Source organism: Salmo salar, chromosome 18 (assembly GCF_965601325.2).
Source record: "Salmo salar chromosome 18, fSalSal1, whole genome shotgun sequence".
NCBI lineage: Eukaryota > Metazoa > Chordata > Actinopteri > Salmoniformes > Salmonidae > Salmo > Salmo salar.
Genome location: NC_138308.1, coordinates 9,804,311 through 9,825,502, shown reverse-complemented (window position 1 = coordinate 9,825,502; position 21,192 = coordinate 9,804,311). Strand labels below are relative to the sequence as shown.

At 43.5% G+C, this 21,192-nt stretch overlaps 1 protein-coding gene across 2 annotated transcripts in view; it reads left to right on the top strand.

Moving 5' to 3' along the window:
• Positions 1 to 21,192, top strand: part of LOC106576794 (TATA-binding protein-associated factor 172) — a 71,627-nt gene that overhangs the window by 8,375 nt on the left and 42,060 nt on the right. For both annotated transcript variants that reach the window (XM_014154203.3, XM_045700724.2), the window contains exons 6-15: positions 1,802 to 1,935; positions 2,168 to 2,297; positions 2,485 to 2,553; positions 8,204 to 8,293; positions 8,405 to 8,500; positions 14,316 to 14,492; positions 14,773 to 14,913; positions 17,074 to 17,198; positions 17,502 to 17,622; positions 19,295 to 19,399. In XM_014154203.3, coding sequence (XP_014009678.3) covers positions 1,802 to 1,935; positions 2,168 to 2,297; positions 2,485 to 2,553; positions 8,204 to 8,293; positions 8,405 to 8,500; positions 14,316 to 14,492; positions 14,773 to 14,913; positions 17,074 to 17,198; positions 17,502 to 17,622; positions 19,295 to 19,399 — 1,188 coding nt within the window. The remainder of the gene's footprint in view (positions 1 to 1,801; positions 1,936 to 2,167; positions 2,298 to 2,484; positions 2,554 to 8,203; positions 8,294 to 8,404; positions 8,501 to 14,315; positions 14,493 to 14,772; positions 14,914 to 17,073; positions 17,199 to 17,501; positions 17,623 to 19,294; positions 19,400 to 21,192) is intronic.

The following is a 21,192-nucleotide window of genomic DNA, read 5'->3' as shown; positions in this document are numbered from 1 at the left end:
ATTACTATTTGAAAACATTGGTAAAATATTATATTGTCATTCAAAGAATTATAGATTTACATCTCTTGAACGCAACCGGATTGCCAGATTTAAAAATAACCTTACTGGGAAATCACACTTTGCAATAATCTGAGCACTGCGCCCAGAAAAATACGCTTTGCGATACAGACTAATCGAAAATACTATGTAAATAATCCATTACCTTTGATTCTCTTCATCAGATGTCACTTCCAGGAATCCCAGGTCCATAACAAATGTAGTTTTGTTCGAAAAAGCTCATAATTTATGTCCAAAAAGCTCCGTGTTGTTAGCACATGATCTATGCCCGCCGGACTTGTCTTCATAAACGAGGGGGGAAAAAATATTTACGTTCGTTCAAACATGTCAAACGTTGTATAGCATAAATCATTAGTGCCTTTTTTATCCAGAACATGAATAATATTCAAGGCGGACGATTGCATTCTCTTTTAAAACGTATTGGAACGAGAGTACCCAACATGAACTTGCGCGCCAGAGTCTAATCGGCCACCACCGTTCCAAGGCTCTTGTTCGGTCAGATCTCACAGTAGAAGACTCAAAACACTTTGTAAAGACTGGTGACATCTAGTGGAAGCCATAGGAAGTGCTCAACGATTAATAAACCCCTGTGTGTTTCAATGGCATAGGCTTAAAGGTAATTCAACACATCAGGTATCCACTTCCTGCCAGAATTTGTCTCAGGGTTTTGACTGCCATATTAGTTCTGTTATACTTACAGACACCATTCAAACAGTTTTAGAAAATTCAGAGTGTTTTCTATCCAAACCTGAACAATAATATGCATATTCTAGCTTCTGAGTTGGTGTAGGAGGCAGTTAAAAATGGGCACATATTTTTTCAAAATTCTCAATACTGCCCCCTAGCCCCAACAGGTTTTAATGTTGTAAATGACTATTGTAGCTGGAAACGGCAGATTATGTTTTTAATGGAATATTTATATAGGCGTACAGAGGTCCATTATCAGTAACCATCACTCCTGTGTTCCAATGGCACGTTGTGTTAGCTAATCCAAGTTTATAATTTTAAAATGCTAATTGATCATTAGAAAACCCTTTTGCAATAAACTGTCCTTCTTTAGACTAGTTGAGTCTCTGGAGCATCAGCATTTGTGAGTTTGATTACAGGCTGAAAATGGCCAGAAACAAAGATCTTTCTTCTGACACTCGTCAGTATATTCTTGTTCTGAGAAATGAAGGCTATTCCATGCGAGAAATTGCCAAGAAACTAAAGATCTGGTACAACGCTGTGTACTACTCCCTTCACAGAACAGCGCATACTGGCTCTAACCAGAATAGAAAAAGGAGTGGGAGGCCCCGGTGCAGAACTGAGCAAGAGGACAAGTACATTAGTGTCTAGTTTGAGAAACGGACTTCTCAAGTCTTCAACTGGCAGCTTCATTAAATAGTACCCACAAAACACCAGTCTCAACGTCAACAGTGAGGAAGCGACTCGGGATGCTGTTGATGAGTTCATGATCCAACATCTTATCTGGCCTGCACCTTTCAGCGTGTGAGGCGTCAAATCATTATGTGCTCTCTTCACTTAAGCATGTGATCTGTGCACATTTTATTTATAAATATTTGTCACTGTTAGAAGAAAACACAACATTATGCTCACTGTCTGAGGAACAGTCTCTCTCTTTGGTCTGGAATTAATGACGCCCATCTTAAGATGTCTATAACTTTTCAGTAAAGTAATAAGCTAACATTGTTTTGTTTTATCAATATAAACTCATGTTCAGTTGAAATTGATATTTTTTCAGCCCATGCAGGCGGCAGAGATAATAGACTCAGAGTTTCGACCAGGCATGAGCAACCGACAGAAGAACAAGGCTAAGAGGATGGCCAAGCTAGTGGCAAAGCAACGATCCAGAGACATGGATCCCAACGAGAGAAGGTATGACCTATTTCTTCCAAAGCTTTGTGTTCATTAGGCACCAAAATGAACAAACGGTTCTGAAACTAAGTGGAAGGTGAAGGCTTGTCCAGTAAGAAATGCACCATTTACATTTGCCCTAATGAACACAACCCAGGTGTTTCGGTCTTTGGTTTCCATCTGCAGGTCTTTTTTTAAATTGGATTACTGAGTTGGGAAATCAAATCACAGATCAATATTTTTCTTCCTGCAGTAATGACAGTTTTGAGGGGGAGCCTGAGGAGAAGCACAGGAAAACTAGTAACGTAGTCATCGAGCAACCGGCAACGGAGCATAAAGTCTTAATCGATAACGTTCCAGAAAACTCCAGTCTCTTGGAAGAGGTAGGAGATTGGTCAGCAAGGATAAAGCTCCGTTAAAGAATACGGTTGAAGTAAACTATTTTACACAGAACTTGAGAATTAATTTACTAGGTGTTTGAAAAACAGACTGGATAGTTATGAAATTAGTGTCTTTGTCCAAACATTGAAGAGAAGTTCTGATTCATCTTGTGCTTTTTTTTTTTCCCAGACCCAGGAGTGGCCCCTGGAGAGCTTCTGTGATGAGCTCTGTAATGACCTCTTCAACCCCTCATGGGAGGTAATGACCTTCGTAGTCTTAGCAGACCTGTTCAAGTCATCTGCAATCCTACAGCTCTTTATGTACACTGAACAAAAATATAAACGCAACATCAAATAATATTGTATTTGTCATATCCCCCAAATGCAAAGTGTCGACCTTACCGTGAAATGCTTATTTACGAGCCCTTAACCAACAATTCAGTTCAAGAAATGGAGTTAAGAAAATATTTACTAAAACTAGTTTGGACACACCTACTCATTCCAGGGTTTTTCTTTATTTAGCCTATTTTCTACATTGTAGCGTAGTTTTGACGTCTTCACTATTATGAAATAACATATATGGAATCATGTAGTAACCAACAATGTTTTAAACATATCAAAATATATTTGAAGTTCTTCAAAGTAGCCTCCCTTTGCCTATATAACAGCTTTGGACATTCTCTCAACCAGCTTCATGAGGTAGTCACCTGGAATACATTTCAATTAACATGTGTGCCTTGTTAATTTGTGGAATTTATTTCCTCAATGTGTTTGAGCCAATCAGTTGTGCTGTGACATAGTAAGGGTGGTATACAGAAGATGGCCCTATTTGGTGAAAGACCAAGTCTATATTATGGCAAAAACAGCCCAAATAAGCAAAGAAACGACAGTCCATCATTACTTTGACTGACCTTTGTCTTAATCCTGAAAATGTCAAGAACTTTGAAAGTTTCTTCAAGTGCAGTCACAAAAACCAAGCCCTATGATGAAACTGGATCTCTTGAGGACCGCCATAGGAAAGGAAGACCCAGAGTTACCTCTGCTGCAGGGGATAAGTTCATATGGAGTTACCAGCCCAAATAAAGTAACCGTCATCTCAACTGTTCAGAGGAGACTGCGTCAATCAGACCTTCATAGTCGAATTGCTGCGAAGAAACCACTACTAAAGGACACCAATAAGAAGAGACTTGCTTGGGCCAAGAAACACGAGCAAAGGACATTAAACCGGTGGAAATATGTCCTTTGGTCAGTCCAGATTTTTTTTTTTTTTTTTTTGTCTTTGAGACGCAGAGTAGATGAAAGGATGAGCTCCGCATGTGTGGTTACCACCGTGAAGCATGGAGGTGTGACGGTGCTTTGCTGGTGACAATGTCACAGATTTTTATTTAGACTTCAAGGCACACTTAACCAGCATGGCTACCACAACATTCTGCAGCGATACGCCATCCCACCTGGTTTGCTCTTAGTCCCTCTATCATTTTGGTTTTCAACAGGATAATGACCCCAAACAACACCAGGCTGTGTAAGGGTTATTTGACCAAGAATGAGAGGAATGGAGTGCTGCATCAGATGACCTGACCTCCACAATCACCTGACCTGACCCCAATTGAGATGGTTTGGGATGAGTTAGACCGCAGAGTGAAGGAAAAGCAGCAAACAAGTACTCCCCATATGTGGGAACTCCTTCAAGACTGTTGGAAAAGCATTCCAGGTGAAGCTGAATGCCAAGGGTGGGCAAAGCTGTCAAGGTAAAGGGTGGCTACTTTGAAGAATCTAAAATCAATTTTGATTTAACACATCTTTATTTTTACTACATGATGCCACATGTGTTTCATAGATTGAAGACCACTTTTAACTGGTCCTGGGTGGCATGAAGCTTGGCCCCAGTGATATACTGGGCTGTACGCACTACCCTCTGTAGCGCCTTACGGTCGGACGTCGAGCTGTTCCATACCAGGCGGTGATGCAACCGGTCAGGATGCTCTCGATGGTGCAGCTGTAGAATCCTTTGAGCATCTGGGGACCCATGGCAAATCTTTTCAGTCTCCTGAGGAGGAGAAAGTGTTGTCCTTTCCATGACTGTCTTGGTGTGTTTGGACCATGATATTTTGGTGATGTGGACACCAAGGAACTTGGAACTCTCGACCCCGCTCCACTAGAGCCCCGTCAATGTGAATGGCGGGCTTGTTCAGCCCTCCTGTCCCTGTAGTCCACAATCATCGCCTTTGTCTTGCTCATGTTGAGGGAGAGGTTGTTGTCCTGGCACAACACTGCCAGGTTTCTGACCTCCTCCCTACAGGCATTCTCATTGATGTCGGTGATCAGGTCTACCACCGTTGTCGTCAGCAAACTTAATGATGGTGTTGGAGTTGTGCTTGGCCACGCAGTCGTGGGTGAACAGGGAGTACAGGACGGGCCCCCCCGTGTTGCGGCTCATCGTGACAGTTGTTGTTGCCTACACTTACCACATGTGGACGGCCCGTCAGGAAGTCCTGGATCCAGTTGCAGAGGGAGGTGTTTAGTCCCAGTGTCCTTAGCTTAGTGATGAGCTTTGAGGGCACTATGGTGTTGAACGCTGAGCTGTAGTCACTGAACAGCATTTTCACATAAGTGTTTCTTTTGTCCAGGTGGGAAAGGGCACTGTGGGTGGCATGCTATTGAGATTACGTCATCTGTGGCTCTGTTGGGGCAGTATGCGAATTGGAGTGGGTGTAGGGTTTCTGGGATAATGGTGTTGATGTGAGCCATGACCAGCCTTTCAAAGCACTTCATGGCTACAGACGTGAGTGCTACAGGCCGGTAGTCATTTAGGCAAGTTACCTTCACTTTCTTGGGCACAGGGACTATGGTGGTCTGCTTGAAACATGCTGGTATTACAGACTCGGTCAGGGAGATGTTGAAAATATCAGCAAAGACACTTGCTAGTTGGTCATCACATGCTCGGAATACACGGTCCTGGTAATCCATCTGGCTCCGCAGCCTTGTGAATGTTGACCAGTTTAAAGGTCTTGCTCACATCGGCTACGGAGAGCATGATCAGTCGTCCGGAACAGCTTGTGCGCTCATGCATGCTTCAGTGTTGCTTGCGTCAAAGTGAGCATAAAAGGCATTTAGCTCGTGTCACTGGGCAGCTCATATCTTGGTTTCCTTTTTGTAGTCCGTAATAGTTTGCAAGCCCTGACACATCCGACGAGCATCAGAGCTGGTGTAGTAGGAGTCAGTCTTAGTCCTGTATTGACGCTTTCCCTGTTTGGTTGTTCGTCTGTGGGCATAGCAGGATTTCTTAAGTGTCCGGATCAGTGTCCTAGTCTTTTGAAACGGCAGCTCTATCCTTTAGCTTGGTGCAGATGTTGCCTGTAATGCATGGCTTCTGGTTGGGATATGTACGTACGGTCACTGTGGCGACGACGTCATCGACGCACTTATTGATGAGGCCGATGACTGAGGTGTTATACTCCTCAATGCCACTGGGTGAGTCCCGGAACATATTCCAGTCTGTGCTAGCAAAACTGTCCTGTAGCATCTGTCATTTGACCACTTCCTGCTTTAGTTTTTGCTGTTAAGCAGGAATCAGGAGGATAGAATTATGATCAGATTTGCTAGATGGAGGGAGCGGTTTGTATGCATCTCTGTGTGGATTAAAGGTGGTCTAGAGGTATTTTTTTATTATTATTTCTCCCTCTTGAACATGTGACATTTTAGTAGAAATTAGGTCAAGTTAATTTAAGTTTGCCTGCATTAAAGTCCCAGGCCACTAGGAGCGCCGCTTCTGGATGAGCATTTTCTTGTTCTCCTTGAAAGCGGTCTTAGTGCCAGCATCGGTTTGTGGTGTTAAGTAGACGGCTACGAAAAATATAGTCAGTTCTACGGTTTATCATGAGGTAATCTACTTCAGTTGAGCAATACCTTGAGACTTCCTTAATATTTGACATTGCACCAGCTGTTATTGAAAAATAGACCCCCGCCCCTCGTCTTACCAGACTGTTCTGTCCTGCCGATGCACGGAAAACCTAGCGAATGTATATTATCCGCGTCGTTTTTCAGCCACGACTCAGTGAAACATAAGCTATTACAGCTTTTTAATGTCCCTTTGCTAGGATAGTCTCGAACGGAAATCATCTAGTTTATTTTCCAGTGATTGCACGTTAGGCAATAGAACGGATGGTTGAGGCGGAATACCCACTCGCCTTTTGAAGTCTAACAAGGCACCCCTATTTCCGCCCCCTGTATTTCTGTCTTTTCACGCGAATGACAGGGATTTGGGCCTGGTCTCGGAGAAGCAGTATGTCCTTCGTCCAGTTTGAGGTAATCGCTGTTCTAATATCCAGAAGCTATTTTTGGTCATAAGAGACGGTAGCAGCAACATTATGGAAAAAACAAGTTACAAACAATGTGACAAAAAACACAAAATAGCACGGTTGCTTAAGGGCGTGTAAAACAGCAGCTGGCGCTATTACATACATACAAAAATGTGAAAGATTTTACTGAGTTACAGTTCATATAAGGAACTCAGTCAATTTAAATAAATTCATTAGGGCCTAATCTATGGATTTCACATAACTGGGAATACAGATGCCTTAAAAAAAAAAAGAAGAAAAAAAAGGAAAAAGTATGGTTGTGGATCTGAATAACAAGTCCATATCTGTTGGACCACCATTTGCCTCATGCAGCGCGGCATAGCTCCTTCATATAGATTTGATCAGGCTGTTGATTGTGGCCTGTGTAATGTTATCCTACTCCTGAACTGGAACACACTGTCGTACACGTCAATCCAAAGCATCCCGAACATGCTCAATGGGTGACATGTCTGAGTATGCAGCTTCCAGGAATTGTGTACAGATCCTTGCGACATGGGCCCTTGCATTATCATGCTGAAACATGAGATGGTGGCGGATTAATGGCACAACAAGGGGCGTCAGGATCTCGTTACTGTATGTCTTGCATTTTATTGATGGTAATTTGAATGCACATTGGGTTTATTGTCCGTAGCTTATGCCTGCCCATACCATAACCCCACTGCCACCATGTGGCACTATGTTCACAATCACCAAACCGCTCGCCCAAACAACGCAATACCCGCTGTCTGCCATCTGAGCGGTACAGTTGAAACTGGGAGCACACTTTGCCAGTGGCCATTGAAGGTGAGCGTTTGCTCACTGAAGTCGGTTACAATGCTGATCTGCATTCAGGTCAAAACCCTGGTGAGTATATCGAGCACCCAGATGAGCTTCCCTGAGACTTTCTAACAGTTTGTGCAGAAATACTTAGGTTGTGCAAACCCACAGTTTCATCAGCTGCCCGGGTGGCTGGTCTCAGACAATCCTGCAGGTGAAGATGATTGATGTGTTGATCCTGGGCTGGCGTTGTTACACGTGGTCTGCGGTTGTGAGGCCGGTTAGACTTACTGCCAAATTCTCTAAAACGACGTAGGCGGCTTATGGCAGAGAAATTAACAATTCTCTGTCAACAGCTCTCTTGGACATTCCTGCTGTCAGCATGCCAATTGCGTGCTCCCTCAACTTGACATTTGTGGCATTGTGTTGTGACACAACTGCACATTTTAGTGGCCTTTTATTGTCCTCAGCACAAGGTGCACCTGAATGATCATCCTGTTTAATCATTTTCTTGATATGCCACACCTGTCAAGTGGATGGCTTATATTGGCAAAGGAGAAATGTTCACAAACAGGAAAGTAAACAAAATTGTAAAGAAATTAGCTTTTTGTTCCTATGAAACATTTTTTATCTTTTTTAGTTCAGCTCATGAAACATGGGACCAACACTTTAAATGTTGCGTTTTTGCATTTTTGTTCAGTGTATTGTTCTTTTAAGGCTCCAATGTATAATACAACGGGCGCTAAAATGAGCTGTGCAGCTACTAGTGCTCTGATTGTGTGTCTCTGTGTCCAGATTCGTCACGGAGCAGGCACAGGCCTCAGGGAGATCCTCAAGTCTCAAGGCGCTGGAGGAGGGAAGCTGGTGGGAAGCACTGCAGAACAGGTACTGTATCTGACTCTTCTCTCTATGCAACCTTCATTCAAACCAAACATAAATATTTCAGTTTACCAATAATGGATTTGACCACAATGTCTGACCTTTGACTGTTTCCAGATGGCGCGGCACCACCAGGAGTGGCTGGAGGATGTGGTCATCCGGCTGCTCTGTGTCTTTGCTCTGGACCGTTTTGGAGATTTTGTCTCTGATGAGGTGTGTCTTGTAGCATTCCAACCTACCGTGTCCTGGGGTGTCTGAATTTAAGTCAATATAAGTGGTCACCAACCGGTCGATCTCCAAGGCATTCCTAGTCTCCAAGGCATTCCTAGTCTATCACTAAACATATCTGTAAAAAAAAAAAACGACGATAAAGCTTTGCGTTCCTATTTGTTTCGCGCTGTTGGTGGTAGGTGCACTTGATTCAGCAGCCCTAGCGTTGGGAAGGCAGTGTTCCCATTTTGAACCATTTCATGTGTCTCAAGGTGGAACTCTGCCTACCCGGCAGGCCCAGAGAACAAATCAAGTGCACCTGTAGGCCTACTGCTGGCCAATCAGATAGCTCAGATCACTGTCTGCACAGTTTCCTTGAGCCATAGACTGTAAAAAGAAGCCTCGAACAGACAGCAAAGCTGACAAGCCTACTGTGAGATTTCTAAACATTTAAAACCATGACTAGAGAGTGACTTGACAAATGCAGCAAAGAGCTGCTGTTTTTGTGTAAGTTGTTGTTTCGCACTGTCAACACTTTGTTCAACATCTTTATAAGCCATAACGTGCGTTTTCCCTACTTCCACGCGCTACAACCAGCACTGCAGCTGCAACGAATGAGTATAGCAAAGAGTTAGGATAAGCTTGCATTGTTGTTATTAGCGGCCTGTCTTTATTTAATATCGAGGAATATTTCATTCTGTCTGGTCATAGGCGAAAGAACATGAATTGCTGCATGAAGCAGAAATAATGCAGTGTTACTTGAGTTTCGCCATGAGCTAGAAGACTGTCCCCTTTTCTCAGTTGACGACAGAGGGACGTTGAGTCCGGTGGAGGCAGCCTCACCGCTGCTTCCTCCCTTCCGTCAGATGTAGGCCATCAGTCCACAAGAAAGTAAATGATTATGCTCACTTAGCTGAGCCTCACAAATGATACAACAAATTATCCATTGCCAGTGTGATCATACACCTAATTTAAAAATATATCTAATTTCATAATGGTCTGAGAAGAACAACATTGGCAGGGCAAGTCAAGCATAGCCAATATCCAGTGATAATGTATTGGGACTATAGCCTATGACACAAACATTGCTACAGAACTGTTTTTAATTTGAGTAATATTGAATAGGCTTATGTTTAAAAAAAATTAAAATAAATAAAGTGTGTATGTACTGTGGCTTGCGAAAGTATTCACCCCCTTGGCATTTTTCCTATTTTATTACCATACAACCTGGAATTAAAATTGATTTTTCTTTTTGGGGTGGGGGGGTTTGTGTCATTTGATTTACACAACATGCCTACCACTTTGAAGATGCAAAATATTTTTTTATTGTGAAACAAACAAGAAATAAGACACAAATGGAGAACTTGAGCACACATAACTATTTCCACCCACCCAAAGTCAATACTTTGTAGAGCCACCTTTTGCAGCAATTACAGCTGTAAGACTCTTGGGGTATGTCTCTATGAGCTTGGCACATCTAGCCACTGGGATTTCTGCTCATTCTTCAAGGCAAAACTGCTCCAGCTCCTTCAAGTTGGATGGGTTCTGCTGGTGTACAGCAATCTTTAAGTCCTACCACAGATTCTCAATTGGATTGAGGTCTGGGCTTTGACTAGGCCATTCCAAGACATTTAAATGTTTCCCGTTAAACCACTCAAGTGTTGCTTTAGTAGTATGCTTAAGGTTATTGTCCTGCTGGAAGGTGAACCTCCTACCCAGTCTCAAATCTATGGAAGACAAACGGGTTTTCCTCAATCATTTCCCTGTATTTAGGGCCATCTATCATTCCTTCAGTTCTTACCAGTTTCTCACTCCCTGCCAATGGAAAAACATCCCCACAGCATGATGCTGCCATGACCATGTTTCACTGTGGGGATGTTGTTCTCGGGGTGATGAGAGGTGTTGGGTTTGTGCCTGACATAGCATTTTCCTTGATGGCCAAAAAGCTCAATTTTAGTCTCATCTGATCAGAGTACCTTCTTCCATATGTTTGGGGAGTCTCCCACATGCCTTTTGGCAAACACCAAATGTGTTTGCTTATTTTTTTTCTTTAAGCAATTACTTTTTTTCTGGCCACTCTTCGGTGAAGCCCAGCTCTGTGGAGTGTACGGCTTAAAGTGGTCCTATGGAGCTTTGCAGCTCCTTCAGGGTTATCTTTGGTTTCTTTGTTGCCTCTGATTAATGCCCTACGTGCCTGGTCTGAGTTTTGGTGGGCGGCCCTCGCTTGGCAGGTTTGTTGTGGTGCCATATTCTTTGCATTTTTAAATAATGGAATTAATGGTGCTCCGTGGGCTGTTCAAAGTTTCAGATTTTTTTTATAACCCAACCCTGATCTGTACTTCTCCACAACTTTGTCCCTGACCTGTTTGGAGAACTCCTGCCGCTTGCTTGGTGGTGCCCCTTGCTTTGTGGTGTTGCAGACTCTGGGCCTTTCAGAACAGTTATATATAAACTCAGTAAAAAAAGGGTTTAAACACCGTTTCCCATGCTTGTTCAATTAACCATAAGCAATTAATGAACATGCACCTGTGGAACGGTCGTTAAGACACTAACAGCTTACAGACAGTAGGCAATTAAGGTCACAGTTATGAAGACTTTGGACACTAAAGAGGCCTTTCTACTGACTCTGAAAAACACCAAAAGAAAGATTGCAGTAGCAGACCACGTGTAACAACACCTGCACAGGATTGGTACATCCAAACATTACACCTGCAGGACAGGTACAGGATGGCAACAACAACTGCCCGAGTTACACCAGGAACGCACAATCCCTGCATCAGTGCTCAGACTGTCCGCAATAGGCTGAGAGAGGCTGGCCTGAGGGCTTGTAGGCCTGTTGTAAGGCAGGTCCTCACCAGACATCACCGGCAACAACGTCACCTATGGGCACAAACCCACTGTCGCTGGACCAGACAGGCAAAAAGTGCTCTTCACTGACAAGTCACGGTTTTTGTCTCACCAGGGGTGATGGTTGGATACGCGTTTATCGTCGAAGGAATGGGCATTACACCGAGGCCTGTACTCTGGCGCGGGATCGAGGTGGAGGGTCCGTCCTGGTCTGGGGCGGTATGTCACAGCATCGAACTGAGCTTGTTGTCATTGCCGGCAATCTCAACGCTGTGCGTTACAGGGAAGACGTCCTCCTCCCTCATGTGGTACCCTTCCTGCAGGTTCATCCTGGAATGACAATGCCACCAGCCATACTGCTCATCTGTGCGTGATTTCTTGCAAGACAGGAATGTCAGTGTTCTGCCATGGCCAGCGAAGAACCCGGATCTCAATCCCATTGAGCACGTCTGGGACCTGTTGGATCGGCGTCTGAGGGCTAGGGCCATTTCCCCCCCAGAAATGTCCGGGAACATGCAGGTTCCTTGGTGGAAGAGTGGGGTAACATCTCACAGCACGAACGGGCAAATCTGAGGAGATGCGCTTCAGTACTTAATGCAGCTGGTGGCCACGCCAGATACTGACTTTTGATTTTGACCCCCCCTCCCCCTTTGTTCAGGACACATTATTCAATTTTTGTTAGTCACATGTCTGTGGAACTTGTTTAGCTTGTCTCAATTGTTAAATCTTGTGTTCATACAAATATTTACACATGTTCATTTTGCTGAAAATAAACGCTGTTGACAGCGAGAGGACTTTTTCTTTTTTTGCTGAGTTCATACTGAGATCATGTATAGATTGCACACAGGTGAATTTTATTTAACTTCTGAAGTTAATTGGTTGCACCAGATCTTATTTAGGGGCTTCTTAGCAAAGGGGGTGAATACATATTCACGCTCCACTTTTGTTTTTTTGAAACAAGGAATTTCACTTCACCAATTTGGACTATTTTGTGCATGTCCATTACATGAAATCCAAATAAAAATCCATGTAAATTACAGGTTGTAATGCAACAAAATAGGAGAAACGCCAAGGGGGATGAATACTTTTGCAAGGCACTGTGTATGTATGTATGTATGTATGTATGTACAGTTGAAGTCGTAAGTTTACATACACTTAGGTTGGAGTCATTCAAACTCGTTTTTCAACCACTCCACAAATTTCTTGTTAACAAGCTATAGTTTTGGCAAGTCAGGACATCTACTTTGTGCATGACACAAGTAATTTTAACAACAATTGTTTGCAGACAGATTATTTCACTTATAATTCACTGCATCACAATTCCAGTGGGTCAGAAGTTTACATACACTAAATTGACTGTACCTTTGAACAGCTTGGAAACTTCCAGAAAATTGTCATGGCTTTAGAAGCTTCTGATAGGCTAATTGACATAAATTCATTCAATTGGAGGTGTACTTGTAGATGGATTTCAAGGCCTACCTTCAAACTCAGTATCTCTTTGCTTGACATCATGGGAAAATCTAAATAAATCAGCCAAGACCACAGAAAAAAAATGGTAGACTTCCACAAGTCTGGTTCATCCTTGGGAGCAATTTCCAAACACCTGAAGGTACCACGTTCATCTGTACAAACAATAGTACACAAGTATAAACACCATGGGACCACGCAGCCGTCATACCGCTCAGGAAGGAGACGCATTCTGTCTCCTAGAGATAAACGTACTTTGGTGCAAAAGGTGCACATCAATCCCGGAACTACAGCAAAGGACCTTGTGATGATGCTGGAGGAAACGGGTACAAAAGTATCTATATCCACTGTAAAATGAGTCCTATATCAACATAACCTGAAAGGCCGCTCAGCAAGGAAGAAGCCACTGCTCCAAAACCACCATAAAAAAGCCAGACTACGGTTTGCAACTGCACATGGGACAAAGGTCGTACTTTTTGGAGAATTATCCTCTGGTCTGATGACACAAAAATAGAACTGTTTGGACATAATGACCATCGTTATGTTTGAAGGATAAAGGGGGAAGCTTTCAAGCTGAAGAACACCATCCCAACCGTGAAGCACTGGGGCAGCATCATCATGTTGTATGGGTGCTTTGCTGCAGGAGGGACTGGTGCACTTCACAAAATAGATGGCATCATGAGGAGGGAATATTATGTAGATATATTGAAGCAACATTTCAAGACATCAGTCAGGAAGTGATAGCTTGGTCGCAGATGGGTCTTCCAAATGGACAATGACCCCAAGCATACTTCCAAAGTTGTGGCAAAATGGCTTAAGGACAACAAAGTCAAGGTGTTGGAATGGCCATCACAAAGCCCTGACCTAAATCCTACAGAAAACTTGTGGGCAGAACTGAAAAAGCGTGTGCGAGCAAGGTGGCCTACAAACCTGACTCAGTTACACCAGCTCTGTCAGGAGGAATGGGCCAAAATTCACCAAACTTATAGTGGGAAGCTTGTGGAAGGCTACCCAAAACGTTTAACGCAAGTTAAACAATTTAAAGGCAATGCTACCAAATACTAATTGAGTGTATGTAAACTTCTGACCCACTGGGAATGTGATGAAAGAAATAAAAGCTGAAATAAATCCTTCTCTCTACTATTATTCTGACATTTCACATTCTTAAATAAAGTGGTGACCCTAACTCACCTAAGAGAGGGAATTTTACTAGGATTAAATGTCAGGAATGTGAAAAACGGATTTTAAATGTATTTGGCTAAGGTGTATGTGAACTTCTGACTTCAACTGTATGTATGTATAATGATCTGAGCGGTAGTCCTCAGTTTGCATTTTGACTCCAAGTGATCTTGACTCAAGAGGTTGGTGACTACTGCTCTGGGGTAAGGTAACAATATTCCAGGAACATAAAAAAAGCAAGAGTTTACGGAATTTTGCAACCCTACTCACGGGCATTTACGAGTCAGGCTTTGCTGTATGTCCAACATGCTGTCTCTCTGGTCAGGTGGTGGCTCCGGTTAGAGAGACCTGTGCCCAGACACTGGGCGTGGCCTTGCGCCACATGACTGACAGTGGTGTTGCCATGACAGTAGACATCCTGCTGAAGCTGCTGACAGAGGACCAGTGGGAGGTCCGGCACGGGGGTCTTCTGGGCATCAAGTATGGCCTGGCAGTCCGACAGGTACCAAAAACCTCCTGTCCTGTCTGCTTGCCTCTGCTGTCCACCATGCATGATGTGTGTTATCCATTTTAAGGCAGTAAAACTAGTGTTTTATACATGCATACTGTAGACTAGACCAGGGTTCCTCAACTGGCTGAATTTAGGCCATGGGTGAATTTATTTGTCCCCCCCCCCCCCAAGTTTTATGAGCAAAAAAAGGCTGAATCTAGTTCATGATCCCAGGACTGCACTCATTGTCTTTCTGTAACATTTTCTTCTTGCTCCCTCGCTTTCCTCTCAGGACCTGATATCCGCTCTGCTTCCACGGGTGCTCCCTGCCATCACGGAGGGGCTGCAGGACCTAGATGATGATGTCAGAGCGGTGGCGGCCGCGGCCCTCATCCCTGTGGTGGACGGGTTAGTGCAGCTACTCCCCAACAAGGTCAGACAGGAGCTCCTCGCTACAGTCACTCTTTACATGTGGTCACCTTAACTGTTCCTTAGCCTCTCTCCAACCTCACCCCTCTGTCATGCCTGTTCCATCGTAGTTCAGTGTGTGTTGCTGCGTGGATGGAAACAGAAACCGTTATGTTAGACTCTTAAAGATTAGTAGGCCTATGTTAATTAATCAGTTCTTGATCGGTCCTCTTTTAATAGCTGTATGTCAACAGTAGGCTGCTAATTATGATAATAGTCAGTTCACCGACGTCAACGAGGCATGTTGAATGAATGGTAGCCTAGTAGTCAGACTTAACTTGATGGATTAGGTCAGAGATGGAGATCTGAAACAAGCTCCTATAGGCCTAGTTCAGTTTCCTATTCCAAATAGCCTAGTGAGCTAGACTACTAGCTACTTTGCGTCCAGTAATTTAATTGTTATGAATTATCTAGACTAGCCACATAGACACCTAATAATGAGAATAATCATTACCCCTACATTTTATCTAGAATAATGTGACATTTTTAGGATCAAACACAATACTTCCATGTTGGCTACATTGTTTATCATTTAAGACTAAGTTTCAGGAAATGGCAATTACAGGTTAAAAAAAAAAGCTAAATGCTCCAACTTCTTGAGGGGGAAATTGACTGACCCCCCCGCCCCTCGGGACCTCCCAACCTTAGTCCTACATCAACCCCACCTTGTCAGAATATCCTAGGGAGAGCCCTGATTGTACATTTTAAAAATATAAGCGCAACATGAAGTGCTGGTCCCATGTTTCATGAGCTGAAATAAGATCCCAGAAATGTTCAATATGCACAAATAGCTTATTTGTCTCAAATTTGATGCACAAATTTGTTAACATCCCTGTTAGTGAGCATTTCTCCTTTGCCAAGATATGCCACACTTGTCAGGTGGCTGGATTATCAAGAAGCTGATTAAACAGCATGATCATTACACAGGTGCACTTGGTGCTGGGGACAATAAAAGGCCACTCTAAAATGTACAGTTTTGTCACACAACGCCACTTTTTGATGGAGCGTGCAATTGGCATGCTGACTGCAGGAATGTCCATCAGAGCTGTTGCCCGAGAATTGAACGTTAAAGCCGCTTCCAATGTTGTTTTAAAGACTTTGGCTGTACGTCCAACCGGCCTCACAACCGTAGACCACGTGTATGGTGTCGTGTGGGCGAGCGGTGTGCTGATGTCAGCGTTGTGAACAGAGTCCCCCATGGTAGGGTTATGTTATGGGCAGGCATAAGCTACGAACACAATTGCATTTTATTGATGGCAATTTGAATGCACAGAGATACCGTGATAAGATCCTACGGCCCATTGTCGTGCCATTCATCTGCCGCCATCACCTCATGTTTCAGCATGATCATGCACAGCCCCATGTCGCAAGGATCTGTAAACAATTCCTGGAAGCTGAAAATGTCCCAGTTCTTCCATGGCCTGCATACTCATCAGACATGTCACCAATTGAGCATGTTTGGGATGCTCTGGGTCGCCGTGTTCCAATATCCAGCGACTTCGCACAGCCATTGAAGATAAGTGTGACAACATTAGAAAGGCCACAATCAATTTTAAAGGTATATGTGACCAAACGAGGCATATCTGTATTCCCAGTCGTGAAATCCATAGATTAGACCCAAATTAATTTATTTCAATTGACAGATTTTCCTTATATAAATTGTAACTCAGTAAAATCTTGTTGCGTTTTTATATTTTAGTTTAGTATAATTAATTACTGAAGAACAGCCTACCATTCCTACTGAGGCAGTCTTCTGCCAACATAAGGCAAAAAAAAAAAAAAAATTAGCTATGATTTGAGCAGTGTGGGTGTTGCCCGCGCCGTTGTGGGGTCTGCGGGGTGGGTGCCGCCGCCGCGCAGAAGTGATGCTCAAAATTCTTGGCATGTCTATGGCACAATAGGGTGGTGTTCAGTTGGCACCAAATGGAAGAGAACTGATTGAAATCGGGATGGACTACCTGGACATTTTCTTTTTCCGTTGCAAAAATGTTTTCCATTGAGTTTGCTGATGAACACAACCCAGTTTGATGTTTATTTGCTCTTTTTTTTCAGTACTGTGCTAACCATAGCAGTTGTCTCTGTTTTATGTAGATTAAGACTGCTGTTTTTTTCCGGTATTGTTCAGGTCCCATTCATAGTGAACTCCCTGTGGGACGCTCTCCTGGAGCTGGATGATCTGACAGCCTCCACCAACAGCATCATGACCCTACTGTCCTCTCTGCTCGCCTACCCTCAAGTCCGACAGTGCAGGTGAGTGACACCTCTCCTGTCTGTACAGATATAACCTCTTCTCCCACTTCATCATCGAAATCATGAACGTCTTGTACTTTAAGGAACATTCCGATGATCTACAGTCCCAACAAAAATTGCGCTAACAATTGTGGTAAAAAGCAGGTCTTGTAAAGTCAATGGTGTTTATGGCTGAGAAACGTTCAAACCAGTACGTGTTTGTTGTTGTGGTTCCCTTTGTCAATGAAACTTGCTTTGGATGTACTAAGGACAACTTTTGCAAGGGATGATAGGCCCAACAACGCTCTCTTTTTGTCCCTCCAGCATGCAGCAGTCCCTAACGGTCCTCGTCCCTCGGGTCTGGCCATTCCTTAGACACACCATATCATCAGTTAGACGGGCCGCACTAGAGACCCTTTTCACCCTACTATCCAAAGCTGACCAGGTGGGTTTGTAAGAGAAATATGTCAATGGCCCAATCCTAAATAGACCCCTATGCACTAGTGTAAAATCTAAGAGGATTTGACAGGTGTAAGTAATAAGGTAATAGCTCTGCCTTGCCCCCTGATAGGCTAGGTGGAAGTTTCACCATATTGCTTGTACCAATCAAATCCTCTCCGGTCTCCACACACGTAGGGCCTTACATGCTGACCACACCGCTCGCGTTACAAAATAAATGTATACATGTTATTCAGTCATTGCATCCACACTGCTTGCGCACGTCAACGACGCTGCGTAGTGTGGCAGATGAATCGGAATTAGTTTTGGGTAACAGATAATTAAGATGTCTTATCTGCATAAAATGCTTATGTGATATACTTGTTATTAGAATGTATCCCTTTGGACTCTGGTGTTGGCAGTTGCACTTCTTCCCTCAGCTCGGGCACAGTCACATGGGGCCTAGAGAGGGGAGAGGTCAGACTTGTCTTTTACATGTCTCTGGTGCTATGCAGAATATCAGAAAGGGAAGAGGACAGGATGGAACATGGTTTTCATATGTGAATGTGTCTTTACCTATTCTTAAACCATGTGAAGGGATGGCGTGATTAATGGGGAACCAATTACTTGTCTCCACAATGTCTGTGCGCAAGTCACTCCCTCCTTTGGCATTGGGGGGAGGTGTATGGCCGTGTCTGGAACCATTGTATGTCCCCTCTGATGTTGCACTTATCCTGGGATAGTGTATGACCTAGAGGCTCACTCTCCTCAGTGAGCTTGTCCAGGAGAGGGGTCAAGAAGGGGTTTTACTTGAGATGGGAGTATCTAGAGTTGTCAATTGAGTTATGCCATTGGACGAGTTGGTGGTTTTGTGCTATGAAGTACCAGGAACGAGATTAGAACCTCGTCTGAGGGACCAAACTGAACGATAATTTATAGCGAATGCTATCAGGCTACGGGATACTCCTTTGTCATTATAAAGTCTTCCTTTGTGAACTGTTCCTAATATCTGTGGTTTGTTATGTCGACTAAGGGGGTGGATCTTTGCTATAAAAGATCTCAGTAGCCATTGTGTGGTCACTCTCAACAGTTCATTAGAAATAGGGAATCGTTGAAAGTCATTGCTATTGCAAAGCTCTTATTATTAAAGATGTAGTTTAAGTATAACTCTGACTGGTGTGTGAAGTTTCTCTCTCCTCATTTGGTAATACAGAAATTAACCACCACAGTAGCCAGGCGCTGAAATAGAACTTGGTTCTATTTGTGAAGCTTGACGTGTTGCTAGTCCCGCCTCTCCAATCTCCTCATTGGTTTTTAGGAGCATATACCCACGTGGGTGATTTGGAAGATGAACTGAGGTCCACACTCCAGTCCAGTTGGTGGTGGTAATGCACCTAAAAGTTGGTTGCCAACCGCCATATAAAGTCCAAAGAAGAACAAGAAGCCTGAAGGAGGAGAGATTACTAGAAACAAACTCGGGTTGTCCTTTTATCTGTGTATTAATTGTCGGAGTAGAGGACCTTGTGCATTTCAGGTAAAATAACAACAACCCAATGTTTATATCCCAGGACAAATTAGCTATAGTCATCGATTTTTGAGGTTGGGCCAAATTTTGGAATGCTAATGTATGAATACAACTCTTCGTTGTCATAACTGAAGTCTGTTTTGTGTTGTTCTAGAGCTGTGCATTATGGCTCAACCAGGTCCTGCAAGACATGCTCCGACACATCTTCCAGTCGTGCATCCTGGAGAGCAATCAGGAGATCCTGGACCTCATCCAAAAGGTTTGAGACACACACACACCACACTAGTCAGGTTTCCATTGACCCAGGTTTATTCGACAAAAGCAATTTCGCAAACAAATTATTGTGACGTGTAATAAAAAATGGCAGACATAGGAGACATTTTCTAAAGATCAACAACATTTTTATCCGTTCAACGGGTGGGGTTGTCTTTGGTCTAACTTTTATTGCGACAAATGATGGAAACAGTGTTTTTAGAATAAATGATTGCCAAATGATTTTGATGCTACGGTGCATGTGATGTCATCGCGTAACTATAAGCTCTTCTCCACATTTAATTCTAAGTGCCTACTGCTTGCATTTAAAAAAAAAAAAAAAGATAAAATGTTTTCTTTGTGAGATGACAAAGATTATCCTGACTTTCAAGAATTCCTGAATAGCTTCACCTTTTCAGGTTAGCTTGAAAGTTTCTCCATTCAATTTGCAAGCAGCATACCACCCTGCATCCCACTGCTGACTTGCCTCTGAAGCTAAGCAGGGTTGGTCCTGGATGGGAGACCAGATGCTGCTGGAAGTGGTGTTGGAGGGCCAGTAGGAGGCACTCTTTCATGAGGTCAATAAATTAAAAAGTATATATATATATAGGATACCTACTCATTCAAGGATTTTTCTTAATTTTTACTATTTTCTACATTCTAGAATAATAGTGAAGACATAAACTATGAAATAACATGTATGGAATCATGTAGTAAATGTGTTAAAACAAAAATCTTCAAAGTAGCCACCCTTTGCCTTGATGACAGCTTTGCACACTCTTGGCATTCTCTCAACCAGCTTCACCTGCAATGCTTTTCCAACAGTCTTGCAGGAGTTCCCACATGCTGAGCACTTGTTGGATGCTTTTCCATTACTCCGCGGTCCAACTCATTGCAAACCATCTCAATTTGGTTTGAGGTTAGGTGATTTCGGAGGGTTCTCGTCATCTGATGCAGCACTCTATCACTCTCCTTCTTTGTCAAATAGCCCCTTACATAGGCTGGAGGTGTGTTGGGTCATTGTCCTGTTGAAAAACAAATTACAGTTCCACTAAGTGCAAACCAGATGGGATGGCGTATCACTGCATAATGCTGTGGTTGCAGGTGGTTACAGGTGTCCTGACTTAAGTGTGTCTTGAATTCTAAATAAATCAGTGACAATGTCACCAGCAAAGCACCATCACACCTCCTCCTCCATGCTTCACGGTGGGAACTACACATGCGAAGATCATCCGTTCACCTACTCTGCGTCTCACAAAGACATGGCGGTTGGAACTGAAAATCTATTTGGACTCATCAGACCAAAGGACAGATTTCCACCGGTCTAATGTCCATTGCTTGTTTTCTTGGCCAAAGTAAGTCTCTTCTTATTTGTGTCCTATAGTAGTGGTTTCTTTGCAGCAATTTGACCATGAATGCCTGATTCAGGCAGTCTCATCTGAACAGTTGATGTTGAGGGTGTGTCTTTTACTTGAACTCTGATGCATTTATTTGGGCTGCGATTTCTGAGGCTGGGCTCCCGAGTGGCACAGCGGTGTAAAGCACTGCATCTCAGTGCTAGAGGCGTCCCTACAGACCCTGGTTCGAATCCAGGCTGCATCACATCCGGACGTGATTGGGAGTCCCATAGGGCAGCACACAATTGGCCCAGCATTGTTAGGGTTTGGCCGGGGTAGGCCGTCATTGTAAATAAGAATTTGTTCTTAACTGACTTGCCTAGTTAATTAAGGTAAAATAAGGAACTCATCCTCTGCAGCAGAGGTAACTCTGGGTCTTCCTTTCCTGTGGCGGTCCTGTCGT